Consider the following 10,801-nt stretch of genomic DNA (forward strand, 5'->3'; position numbering starts at 1 on the left):
AGAGCTGCAAATTTCTGCTCTTAATATTGCATATTACAACAGATATTATTATTTTCACTTTGCTGCATTATTTCATGAGGATAAGTGATGCTGTGTCAACACTGATTTTGATTATTGTCAGGTACTGGATGCCTGGAGAACCAAACAACCTACACCAGGGAGAGGACTGTGCGGTTGCAGTTTACAGCAACAATAATCCTTGGGAGACCCGATACGATGCACGATGCAATGTGGCAAAGTTACACTGGATATGTGAAACACAATCAAGATAAAGTTCAGATGTACACTTGCTAGGCTGGTTTAGAACTGCTGAGAATAAAAGACTGTTAACATGTGTGTTTTGTTTCTGGGCATTTTTCACAGCTCAATACATCAACAAAACAAGCTCATTCATGACATAAGACATCATTCAACAGAACCTGAAACTAGTCAGATTTGTATAATATCAGGCACTCTCGAAGAATGTTCCACATCTGAGGGGTATTATATGTAAATGCAGTAAATCCCAATTCAGTATATGTAAATGGTATAAAGGTAATGTACTCTCAATTATGGTAAACCTCATTTCAGCACCATGCAAAATCAAACACTTATTAACATGCTGTCCCCACAGACAGCAACCTACTGCTAAAAGAAAGGTACTGCTTACATTATTTCTACAAACAACAAACAACTTAGGTTTAAGGCTTTAAGGTGAAGTGGATGAAATTAGTCTTATATTATTTAGTAAAAGTTTAAAGTCTATTAAAGTCTTTTGAATTACCAAAAAAACTGATTGTAAATTAGACAAAGCTTTTTCAATTGTGTGCCATCATCAATAATCAATAATGAACAAAGTTGTTACTAACCAATGATAGCACTGAGCCCAGTGGCACTCCTTTTGTAACTTGAAGGAATTTGAATATTGATAAGCTTTTCAAAGCGTTTTGGCTAAAAATGACATTTTGACCACTGGATAATAGTAAATTGTATAGCTGTTGTCACTGTGTTTATGCATCATTGTTCACAGTTACCAATATTACAGCACATTTACGGGTCTGTACTTACATAGTAGGAATTACAGCAAATATATTTCCACACTGGTGGTTGTTGTTCTGCAGGGTATGATCATTTTTCCTATTAAATTAAATATATAGCCATATCAGAGGAGTAAAATAAGCTGCATTGCAGGGCGACATATATTGACAATATGGAAGACGTTTCAATAAATGCACCTATGTACAAACCATACTAGTTCACACTCTTTTGACTGCTGGAATCAGTCTTTTACTACAGATAGATATAGATTTTAAACTGGTTTGACTATTATTAAATGCCATGCAATGCAGTAAATCCTCAGGAGACAAATAATAAAGTACAATATTCCTATTAGCTTTAGTAGAAATCAACTGGACTTCTCTTGTAACTTCTTCCAGAAATCAACTGTAACCAGCAGTTAAGTTGATTTCTACTGAAGCTCCTACAATTGCCATGAGTTGGATGATTGAGAATCTACATAGAGATAAAGTACAATGTTTTTGCGCCATTAAAGAGGGTGGCCTCAGATATGAACAAAGTCTTCACTTGGAGGTCAGCTTAAGACTACTTCTGAAGGATCAGCATATTCACATCCTACAAGCAGCACAAATGTTGCACCATAGAGATTAGAAATAATTTCACTTCTGCTCTTTTAGTAATGCTACTTCCTTTTCTCATTTCTAACGAATTTACTGTTGATGAGTCCAGGGTTGTGTCCTCACCGGACACTGCCCAAATTGTGGCTCACATATGATCGCATCTTATCTCAACTAAACAGGGAGAATGGAGAAGAATGAAAGCCCAGATTGTAAATTTGATGGCGGATTTAATGCACTGATTTGTCAAGAGGACTTGGAGGAGCATCCTTACCACCAATTTGGTCAAGGCAGGCAAAATGGTTTAATAAGAACGTGTTTTTATTAGATGCCACAAACAGGTTTCTAATACTGTTGATGCTTTCCTAAGTTCTAAAGTAGTGCTGATTTATGACACATGACAAACAGTTGATGTATATTATTTACTGTATGGGCAGGATTATTTTCCAACATGAATAACAGCTAATAAAGCCTATGTAAAGCTCAACCTATTGTTGTGACCTCAGTACTAACACAATTTTGATAAAAAATATACCATAAATTCCACTGCTAGATAAGTTGTGTTTTGTTTTTGTGTTTATAATCCTGCTTTATTCTTTCTCTGTCTAGTGCCCATGTTCAGTATGAATCCTGGGAAACGCTGCAGACTGACTGTAATGATCCTGGCACTTCTCGCTGCTGTTCTACTGATAGTTGATATTGGCCTGGGAGTCTATTGTAAGTCACTTTTATTGTGTATAGTGACTCCTTGAGATTATTGTTGTTGATATTCAGTGCTGAGGATAATTTTCATTATCTAATAATATCCTGAATTCTTCCTAGAGCCCAGGTGATATGAAATGAACTGTTAGCAGTACATTTGGTGATTTGAAAAGTAGACAATAGTCTTTATTGTGCTTGAAAACTTCCTTGATCTATCAGTTGATTATCAACATTGTTGCTGGTCCATTTCCAAACTGAATATCTCTTCGGGGATAAATAAAGTTATTGTATTATTAATTGTTTCAGCTTTACATCTGATGAAATGGTTTGTAGAAGTGTCTTCTAGATAAAGGAGTCACATGATGGTTTTGGCCAATGCATATATTATTATAATGAAATGCATCCAGAGATATAAAGTTCTACTTTTTTATTTACTTTCTATGCATTTATTTTCAAAATGACTTTTTCTTTGTTTGGAATTTTGTTTATTCATTATTGAAAGCTTGTAGTTCAAACTATGTTGGCAATCCTATAAGATTAGCTTGATTTTTTTTATGTTGTTTATTTCTGTATTTTTGTATGTATTGCTTGTAATTTCTTTTATTTTTCTCTTTTTATTTCTGTGGCTTACAACCAGGACCCAATACTAATTCTCGCTGCCTCATGTGAATACATGTGCTGGCATGACAATAAAGAACCTTGAATCCTTGAATTTGAACATTTATCATGTACCAAAATACGTTAATGTTTGGGAGGATTATTTTTATACTAAGAAAAATCTGAGAAAGAAATCAGACAATGGTTTGTTGACAGTATTATTTTCTGTCTTCCACACTTACAGACAACAAGCTCACAGATACTCACCTCACACTTGATGATACTGACCGCATCGAAAAAGAGGTGACAACACTCCATGATACTTACAAGGCCGCAGTCGAAGCCATTAAGGGGGCAAAGAAGCAGCTGGACAGTGAGATGAGCCGTCAGAAAGAAACCAATTGGGAATTTGAACACCAGACAAGAAGAAGCAACGACTATGAAGTACAGATTGATAAAATTACAAAGGAGATAGCAGTTCTGAGAACACACCTACCAATGATTTGTGAGAAATATTTCACTATTACTGCATTATCTTTAAAATGTGAAAGTATTATGCTGTGTTTTGTGTTTGTTTTGATAGTTTTATCTGTATTTTTCCTTGACAACAGATGATGGCTGCAGACACTGCCCACCAGGATGGCTTCTGATGAACTCAGTGTGTTACTACTTCCCTGTCTCGAAAAGCACTGGACTCAAATCATGGCAGAGTTCCAGGGAATTCTGCCAAATGCACGGAGGGGATCTTGCAGTCATAGACACCAAAGACAAACAGGTTAATTAATGTAGCTGTGCAACTACATTCATGCACAATTCAAAACTTTTTAACTTATTTTTAAAAAAATTTCTTATAGAACACAACTGTAAATTACTTGATGAGTCATCACGATTTTCCACTACAACATGGGTACTGGATTGGGCTGAGAGATTTACAGGAGGAAGGGACTTGGAAATGGTTGGATGGAACAGAGCTTGTTGAAGGGTGAGAATTTAATATGTTACACACTGAAAAAATTTGAAAATCAAGAGTTGGCGGTTGTGTTTGTAGAAAAATCATAATGGCACACAATGATTAACATCTTGCAGTGAAGGTTTCCAACATCAACATTCTGTCACTATTTTTACAAACAAACTCCAACTCACGATCAGATCTGATCAGGTGGAGCAAGAAGGAACGTTTCATTTTCCCATAACTGGACTGTGATCACAAACATCAACAAAGAGTCAGCTTAACACAGGACTGTTCCTTCAAGATGCTCTCTGTACAAAAATGACACAAACAGCCACAGATCCCAGCCTGGCAGTTATGTAAATACATTCCTCAGTCTAAATGACAAGTGCATGATAAATAATGCTAGTTTATTGTGCATCAATGCATGTAAGAAATTTCTTAGATTTTATACAGTGTTTTTCTGTAGATAGTTGCGACATATACACTACTGTTAAAAAGTTTGAATGGTTAGAAATTTCCTTATTTTTTTAAAGACAAGCAATTATTTTCAATGATGATAACCTGAAATTAATTAGAAATAGTCAAACAGTCTAGACATTGTTCATGTGGTAAGTGACTATTCAAACTGGAAACGGCTGATTTTTAATGGAATATCTACATAGGGGTACAGAGGAACATTTCCAGCAACCATCACTCCTGTGTTCTAATGCTACATTGTGTTAGCTAATGGTGTTGAAAGGGTTATTGATGATTAGAAAGCCCTTGTGCAGTTATGTTAGCACATGAATAAAAGTGTGAGTTTTCATGGAAAACATTAGATTGTTTGGGTGACTCCAGACTTTTAAAAGGTAGTGTATATATACATACATAAATAAAAATAAAAAGTCTTAGGATACATTTAAGTGAAGTGAGGGCTCTCATAAAAAAATGTACTCAGTGATGTAAATGTACTAGACTTAATGACTTAATGATAATCTTTTTTCACACAGATAAGACAAAGATACATAATTTGATCTGAGGGACTCTGTACACTAACATACTGTTTTTTCCAGGTATTGGCGTGACGGTGAACCAAATGATGTGGGCAATGAGGACTGTGTCAAGGTGGTAGTTGTAGAAAACTTCTTCAAGTCTTGGAATGACTTACCCTGTGATAGGCTACAGAAATGGATTTGTGAAAAAGCATCAACTTCTACAAGCTGAAAACATCTTCAAGGAGACACACAATTATACTCTAGGTATATGTGGACATGTTAGTATAACAAACATTTCTGAAAACACTATTTGATACATCGTTAATACTTTTCTTGAAGTATAAATAATTTCTGAATGCTTTCTAAACTTATAATTACTTGCTGTTTGTTTTAATGAGACAGTTTTCAATAAACTGATTCTTGTAAGTGTTTGATAGCCAGTTGTTCTTCTCATTCTGCACTTCTTTATCCCTTTTAATACAAACTAAAACTAAAATGTCTCAACAATATGCTATGGTGTTATGGGGATTATAAACAGATTTTGTTCCATAATGGGTAATTCAGAATAAGATGTAACATGTCAGTAGTAAGCATCACAGGCGCTCAAAAGTGGATGTTTCTGTGATGCTATGCTAAGCTAAGTGAATTGAAGTGCACATTTTCAAAAACTGCTTTTTTTTAAAGTTTTGCAAACACCTAGTTGTGAAAAGTCAGCAAGAAAGTTCGATAAACAGGAGAGAAATTTGCAGAAGGAAATAAAATCTGCACTGTTCTATTCCTGTTGTGAATCTGTGTTTCATAATCAGCAACTCATTTGTGAATGTGCTAGTATGGCATTATTTTGGACAGAATAGAAAAATGTAGTAATGCAGCAGTTTGCAAATAGGCTTGCATGCATAGTGTCAGCCCCAGTATTGGTATATACAGAATGATAAACCAGATATCTGTTCTCCAGCATCGGTCTTCAACGCAGCTCGACACAATAATGAATATAGAAAACATCTATACCGCAAAGTCCTGCAATATACCAAAAAATCTGCAATACCAAATGCAGTTTAGAAATCTGCAATACAGTGAGACTGCAAAAAATGAACCACGATATGGTGAGGGACTTGTCTGAACTTTAAACTAAACTGAACCTCATCCTGACCTGTCTTCACCTTAAAATGTAATGATTGATTTTATGGGCACTTGCTTTTTGTCTTCATAAAGAAGCCAAGCCCCAATAATGTGAATGTATAGAGAGATTTGGGTCCCCACAACACCAGTAACACTGGCGCACACACACACACACACACACACACACACACACACACACCTGTTACTACTGGTATAAACAGGCGAGACAAACAGATCAATAAGCTCTATTTGCACCATTTCAATGGAGAACTCGCAGCAACAGTCAGAATCTGAGGAGGAGATGTCATTCGAACATAAAATTTTTCAAGATTTCAGTGGAGATGGGCCTTCATTCTTCCACCGTCCAACATTTGGACAAGGTATATCTTACTTTTCAATCCAGTTCTCTGTTGTCTTAACAATGTCCAACTTCGACACCACCACAGAAACTGACCCTGTGTAAGTTTAGCTCATTTGGTAACTTGGGTTATAAATACATTTAAAATGTTGTCTTACATACAAAATTGTTTCTGTGGTTTTGACTAAAACTGGCATTTTAAACTAATCTTCAGTGATTCTTCTGTAACCTATAAATAGGTTAAAAAAAATTACCATGATCATGTCCGAGCTTTAATTTTGAGCGTTTACTGTGTAGATATAAAACTGACTAGAGGATTTTCCCTAAGAAGAGCATTTTCAATGTCTGCTTGCAGGGAGATTTGGATTTATGTTTCCACGCAACCGACTGGTTATACTGAGTCTGTGCCTGCTGAATGCAGTTCTGCTGATAACCGCTGTTGTCATTGGGATTTACTGTGAGTATGAGAGTTCACCAGAAAATGTCGATTTCCTTAGTTTGACTGATAATTTGTGTTCTGTGGAATTTGAAACTCTTAACTGAATTATGGTGAAAATCAAGTTTTAATCTAGTCAACACGTTCATATGGTGCTTTTTATATGTTAGAAGACATAATATGAGGAAAATAGGCTCATAGCTGAGCATTTCCACCTTGAAACTGCACCAATGAAAGTCTCAAAAAAACTGATTTAGACATCCAGGGTTTTATACATAACACACCCAACAAATCAATCCTGTCAGCTTGCAGGGTGCAGCTTTCTCTATCATAATTACTCTTCAAAATCTGTTTCTGCTTCAAACATGTGGCTGAATTACTTCAATATTAGAGCTTGCCATTGCAGTTTTCTAACATTTGAGCAAAGTCATGAGGTGGTGTGTCTGAGCAGCAGTGGGGAGGGGTGAATGGGTGAATGGGGAGAGACACAGTGGCTTTGCTTTTTGGAAGAAGTAACATGTAGGAAGGGATTATTTAATGGTGAAAACTTCTCAGTCTGTAACTTTATAACACAGAAATGGGTTTTAATAGTTACATCAACGACTGTAGACGGGCTTAGTGTCATATAGGTACAAAAGTTTGCTTTCTCAACAGTAGAAATAATTGCTGTCCCTACTGTTATTTTAACATATTCATATCTTGTACTGGTTAACTGGAAGTGATTTTTGTTTGACTATGAAATCAAAACAGCAAATAAAATAATATAGGCAACAGTGAAAGTATGGCTGTAAGCAATCACTTGGTACGCGTTATAATTTTCAACTACTTGAAATGTTTGACGAATGTTTTCGTTTGTAAAATGTGGCATCAAAAGTTTCCAGAGAAGTATCTTAAAGGTCTTAAACCAAGGCTCTGAAGCTTCAATATAAGCTAAAGAAATTCTCACCTATAAAAGAATAAAACAAGCAAACGTTAGTACCACCAGTGCTGTTCAAGGTGTTTCCAAGGTGCAGGCAGGTTTTCACATTGGGAAGCCTAATTGTAGCTCTTACTAGAAGTTGTGCGTTTGATGCGTTTTAATAGAACTAAACTAAAAGGTTGTGCTTTGAACTAAATGTCGTTGTCAGTGTGCTAACATCATTAAAATAACAATTCAAACATGGAGTTGCTAAGCATTATCCTCAGTTGTACTTAATAGGAAGCTCATTAGTTTTGCACTTTTTTGTTAACAAACTGATTTATTATAAGAAAAATAAAACAACTTCAAAGAACAATGAGATTTTGTTTTGGCAATATTTTAAATTGATAGATATTTCACTGGATTAGTGAAAACAGTGCTAAAGGAAAAGTGAAAGATCATCAGAATAAGTAAGATTTGTCCTCTGGGGACAATGAATGTCTGTTACAAATTCCATCTACACTGACGTGTTACACATGAGACTCAGAGTATTAACCTTGATCTCACACAACAGTTTTGTCATAGCTCTTCTTTCACTATCTTATATTTTATGCCTCAGGTGCCAAAGCCAAAGACTTTGAGATTCCTCATTCAGATGCTATACCACTCATCATAGAGCGGAACTTTCTCCGCAACCACAGCGGGATCATCAAAGCTAAAGTGGAGGCCCAGATGGCACTGGCCAGAGAGCACACCAGCCATCTGCAACTGAAACTGGAACTGAAGCAGAAGAAGACAATCACTGATAGTCTTCAGAAAGAAATTGAGATATTACAGAGAGAAAAGACAAATCTCCACACTAACAGAACATCTTTAGGTAAAACGACCCTCCAACCTGTCTGTCTTTGGTGGCAACAGTCCAACCTGGCAACGTAATGTTGTGAACCTGTACTACCTATGTTAACATAACTTTTTTCAGAAAGTAATTCAGAAAATAACAGAAGATTTAACTCTTTCTAATCTGTTATTGCAACAGAGGCTAGCTGTGACAGATGCCCACCAGGATGGAATTTTCTAAAATCATCCTGTTATCGTTTTGCTCACCGAGAAGTGGTTGAACAAAAGAACTGGCAAGATAGCAGAGCAGACTGTGTTCGTCAAGGGGGCGACCTGCTTGTGATCAATAATTTGGAGGAGCAGGTAGGTCAAAAGTGGGGTGGGTATACTTAAAGACACTTAATGGGCTGAAATAGCAGTCAACACCATGTCTGACCGAGCATTTGTACCTTAAAACTATAGTGCATTGATGTCAATCTCAAAAACATAGGTGATTCTTCTTCTTCTTCTGGGTTGAACCTGCATGGTTGAATTACTCCAATGTTACAACTTGCCGGGGCATTGCATAGAGACGTTTTGCAGTGTTTTTCAGCGAGCTGGTGTGCTCGAGCTGAGGCGTGGGTGAAGAGAGAAGCAGAAATGTCATACAGCTGCACATTCTAGAGAAAGAGGGATCATTTTCATGGGAAAACCTTCTAAAAATGTACATGGAGACCAGTATTTATGGGTTACATCAGTGATCGGAGAGGTACCGTACTTTAAATTTAACCTGAAAGAAACTGCTACATTTTTCTCTGGTTGAGCACCAGCAGAACTAATTTGAACACAAATAACAAGTTAATAAATCTCATATATCTTGGAGAAAATGCTTTACAATTACCTGAAATTCTGTTTTAAATCTTAAGTATTTGCCCATAAGATTAAAGTGAGTTTAATTTAAACCTTTTTGTCAACCATGTATCTAATCACAATATGAAAACAAGTGGGAAAAACAGTCAGTGATAAAATATGAGAAATATCATCTCAATCTGTAGCTCTCCTCAGCCTAATAGAGCTACATAGCACATTTTAGCTCTTTTAGCTGTCTGGTCTGTGACTTTTTTGTTGTGGTTCACCCAAACAGTAGAGATAAAATTATGTTTAGTAAGAGTTTCACATTCTACAACTGTGTAAGTGTAGTTTCATCAGACTGAACTGACTTCAAACTGGCGACATGAGAAAAATGACCCCGCCACTCTTGCAAAAATTCGAATTGTCTACATCCTTGAAGATCTCACATCATGAATGTGACACAGATGTTCATGTTGTATACCATCACTCAGCAAAAGGGCTGAGCTTTTATTTGATCATAAAGTGTACTGTAAATGCCAATAAGTTTGAAATACAGACTTCAGGTGTCAACTTCCGCGTCTTCAATCTTACAGCAACTCATCAGTGAGAGCATTCCGAGGCAGAGCAGCAGCAGTATATGGTGGGAGAACGGATACTGGATCGGCCTCACTGACGTGGTGTCACAAGGAACCTGGGTTTGGATTAATAATGTGACCGAGGCGGAGACAATGTAAGCACTGACTGCTGACAGTGTTCTTTACTACAGTTTCACAGCAACAACATCATGAGTGAGAAATTTAGTGGAAATTAACTCTAGTCTGAATGGTTTTGATTGAAGGTACTGGAGAAGCGGACAGCCAAGCCACGGTGAAGCTCAGAGCGGGAGCTGTGCTGCTCTTTATTACTACCATGATACTATGAAGACGTGGTATAACGTGAACTGCCGACATCTACTGAGCTCCATCTGTGAGATGGAGCCACGTGCGACATGAGACCTGATCAGCAGAAATCAAAACAACTGGAGCGCAATGATGATGATAAAGAAAAATGATTTCACAATTTTTTTAACATTTATATTATGTGTTATGTGATATATTTTTAAAGACATCGGTGAAATGACAACAAATTTGTGCACACTGCTATTTTTTTTTTTTTTGAAGAAAACAACTATATTAGGTGCAAAAATGAATTTAAAAACCACAAAAGAACTTTCCACATCTGTAGCAGAATGGAAACAGTAGAGATTGGTTGCACATTGGCAAAATCTCAATAACTTTTTGTATATCCAGATGTGTATGGAACAAGAAATGTAATGATTTTAAGCTACATCATACTTGATTACAAGAAATAAAAAAAAAATTCCCACGACAGAACAACTGCTTCATTGTTGAAGAAACTAGAAATCGTCTTGTTTAGGTGATCGCAAAATGATTCCGCTCTGAAACTGACCAGCACCTCTAGTAAATATTTAACAAATGGACTTG

General features: G+C 36.4%; 3 protein-coding genes across 5 annotated transcripts in view; all 3 read left to right on the plus strand.

Annotated features, from left to right (window-relative positions):
- Positions 1-334, plus strand: part of LOC110950577 (CD209 antigen-like protein E) — a 28,104-nt gene extending 27,770 nt beyond the window's left edge. For all 3 annotated transcript variants that reach the window (XM_022193248.2, XM_022193247.2, XM_022193244.2), the window contains one exon: positions 122-334. In XM_022193248.2, the coding sequence (XP_022048940.2) occupies positions 122-272 (151 nt within the window). In that variant the 3' untranslated portion in view covers positions 273-334. The remainder of the gene's footprint in view (positions 1-121) is intronic.
- A 148-nt stretch (positions 335-482) lies between these two features.
- LOC127530194 (CD209 antigen-like protein E) lies at positions 483-5,613 on the plus strand. The gene is made up of 6 exons (XM_051945579.1): positions 483-1,903; positions 2,223-2,330; positions 3,157-3,417; positions 3,524-3,687; positions 3,767-3,894; positions 4,917-5,613. The coding sequence occupies exons 1-6, from the start codon at positions 1,801-1,803 to the stop codon at positions 5,065-5,067; spliced, it is 915 nt and encodes a 304-aa protein (XP_051801539.1). The 5' UTR covers positions 483-1,800; the 3' UTR covers positions 5,068-5,613.
- Positions 5,614-6,171: 558 nt separating this feature from the next.
- Positions 6,172-10,797, plus strand: LOC110950576 (C-type lectin domain family 4 member A-like). Its single transcript, XM_022193243.2, has 6 exons — positions 6,172-6,337; positions 6,671-6,772; positions 8,269-8,526; positions 8,686-8,849; positions 9,911-10,047; positions 10,156-10,797. Exons 1-6 carry the CDS (start codon positions 6,220-6,222, stop codon positions 10,307-10,309), a joined length of 933 nt encoding a protein of 310 aa, XP_022048935.2. The 5' UTR covers positions 6,172-6,219; the 3' UTR covers positions 10,310-10,797.
- The last annotated feature ends 4 nt before the right edge of the window (positions 10,798-10,801 follow it).

The sequence above is a fragment of the Acanthochromis polyacanthus genome, chromosome 1 (genome assembly GCF_021347895.1).
Source record: "Acanthochromis polyacanthus isolate Apoly-LR-REF ecotype Palm Island chromosome 1, KAUST_Apoly_ChrSc, whole genome shotgun sequence".
Classification (NCBI taxonomy): domain Eukaryota; kingdom Metazoa; phylum Chordata; class Actinopteri; family Pomacentridae; genus Acanthochromis; species Acanthochromis polyacanthus.

Bases quoted from the DNA above. Each gene is read 5' to 3' on its own strand.
- LOC110950576 (XM_022193243.2), top strand. From the start codon at position 6,220: ATGGAGAACTCGCAGCAACAGTCAGAATCTGAGGAGGAGATGTCATTC. The intron at 6,338-6,670 runs GTATATCTTACT...GTCTGCTTGCAG, and splicing joins CCGTCCAACATTTGGACAAG to GGAGATTTGGATTTATGTTT. The intron at 10,048-10,155 runs GTAAGCACTGAC...TTTTGATTGAAG, and splicing joins GTGACCGAGGCGGAGACAAT to GTACTGGAGAAGCGGACAGC.
- LOC127530194 (XM_051945579.1), top strand. From the start codon at position 1,801: ATGGAGAAGAATGAAAGCCCAGATTGTAAATTTGATGGCGGATTTAAT. The intron at 2,331-3,156 runs GTAAGTCACTTT...CCACACTTACAG, and splicing joins TATTGGCCTGGGAGTCTATT to ACAACAAGCTCACAGATACT. The intron at 3,688-3,766 runs GTTAATTAATGT...AATTTCTTATAG, and splicing joins TAGACACCAAAGACAAACAG to AACACAACTGTAAATTACTT.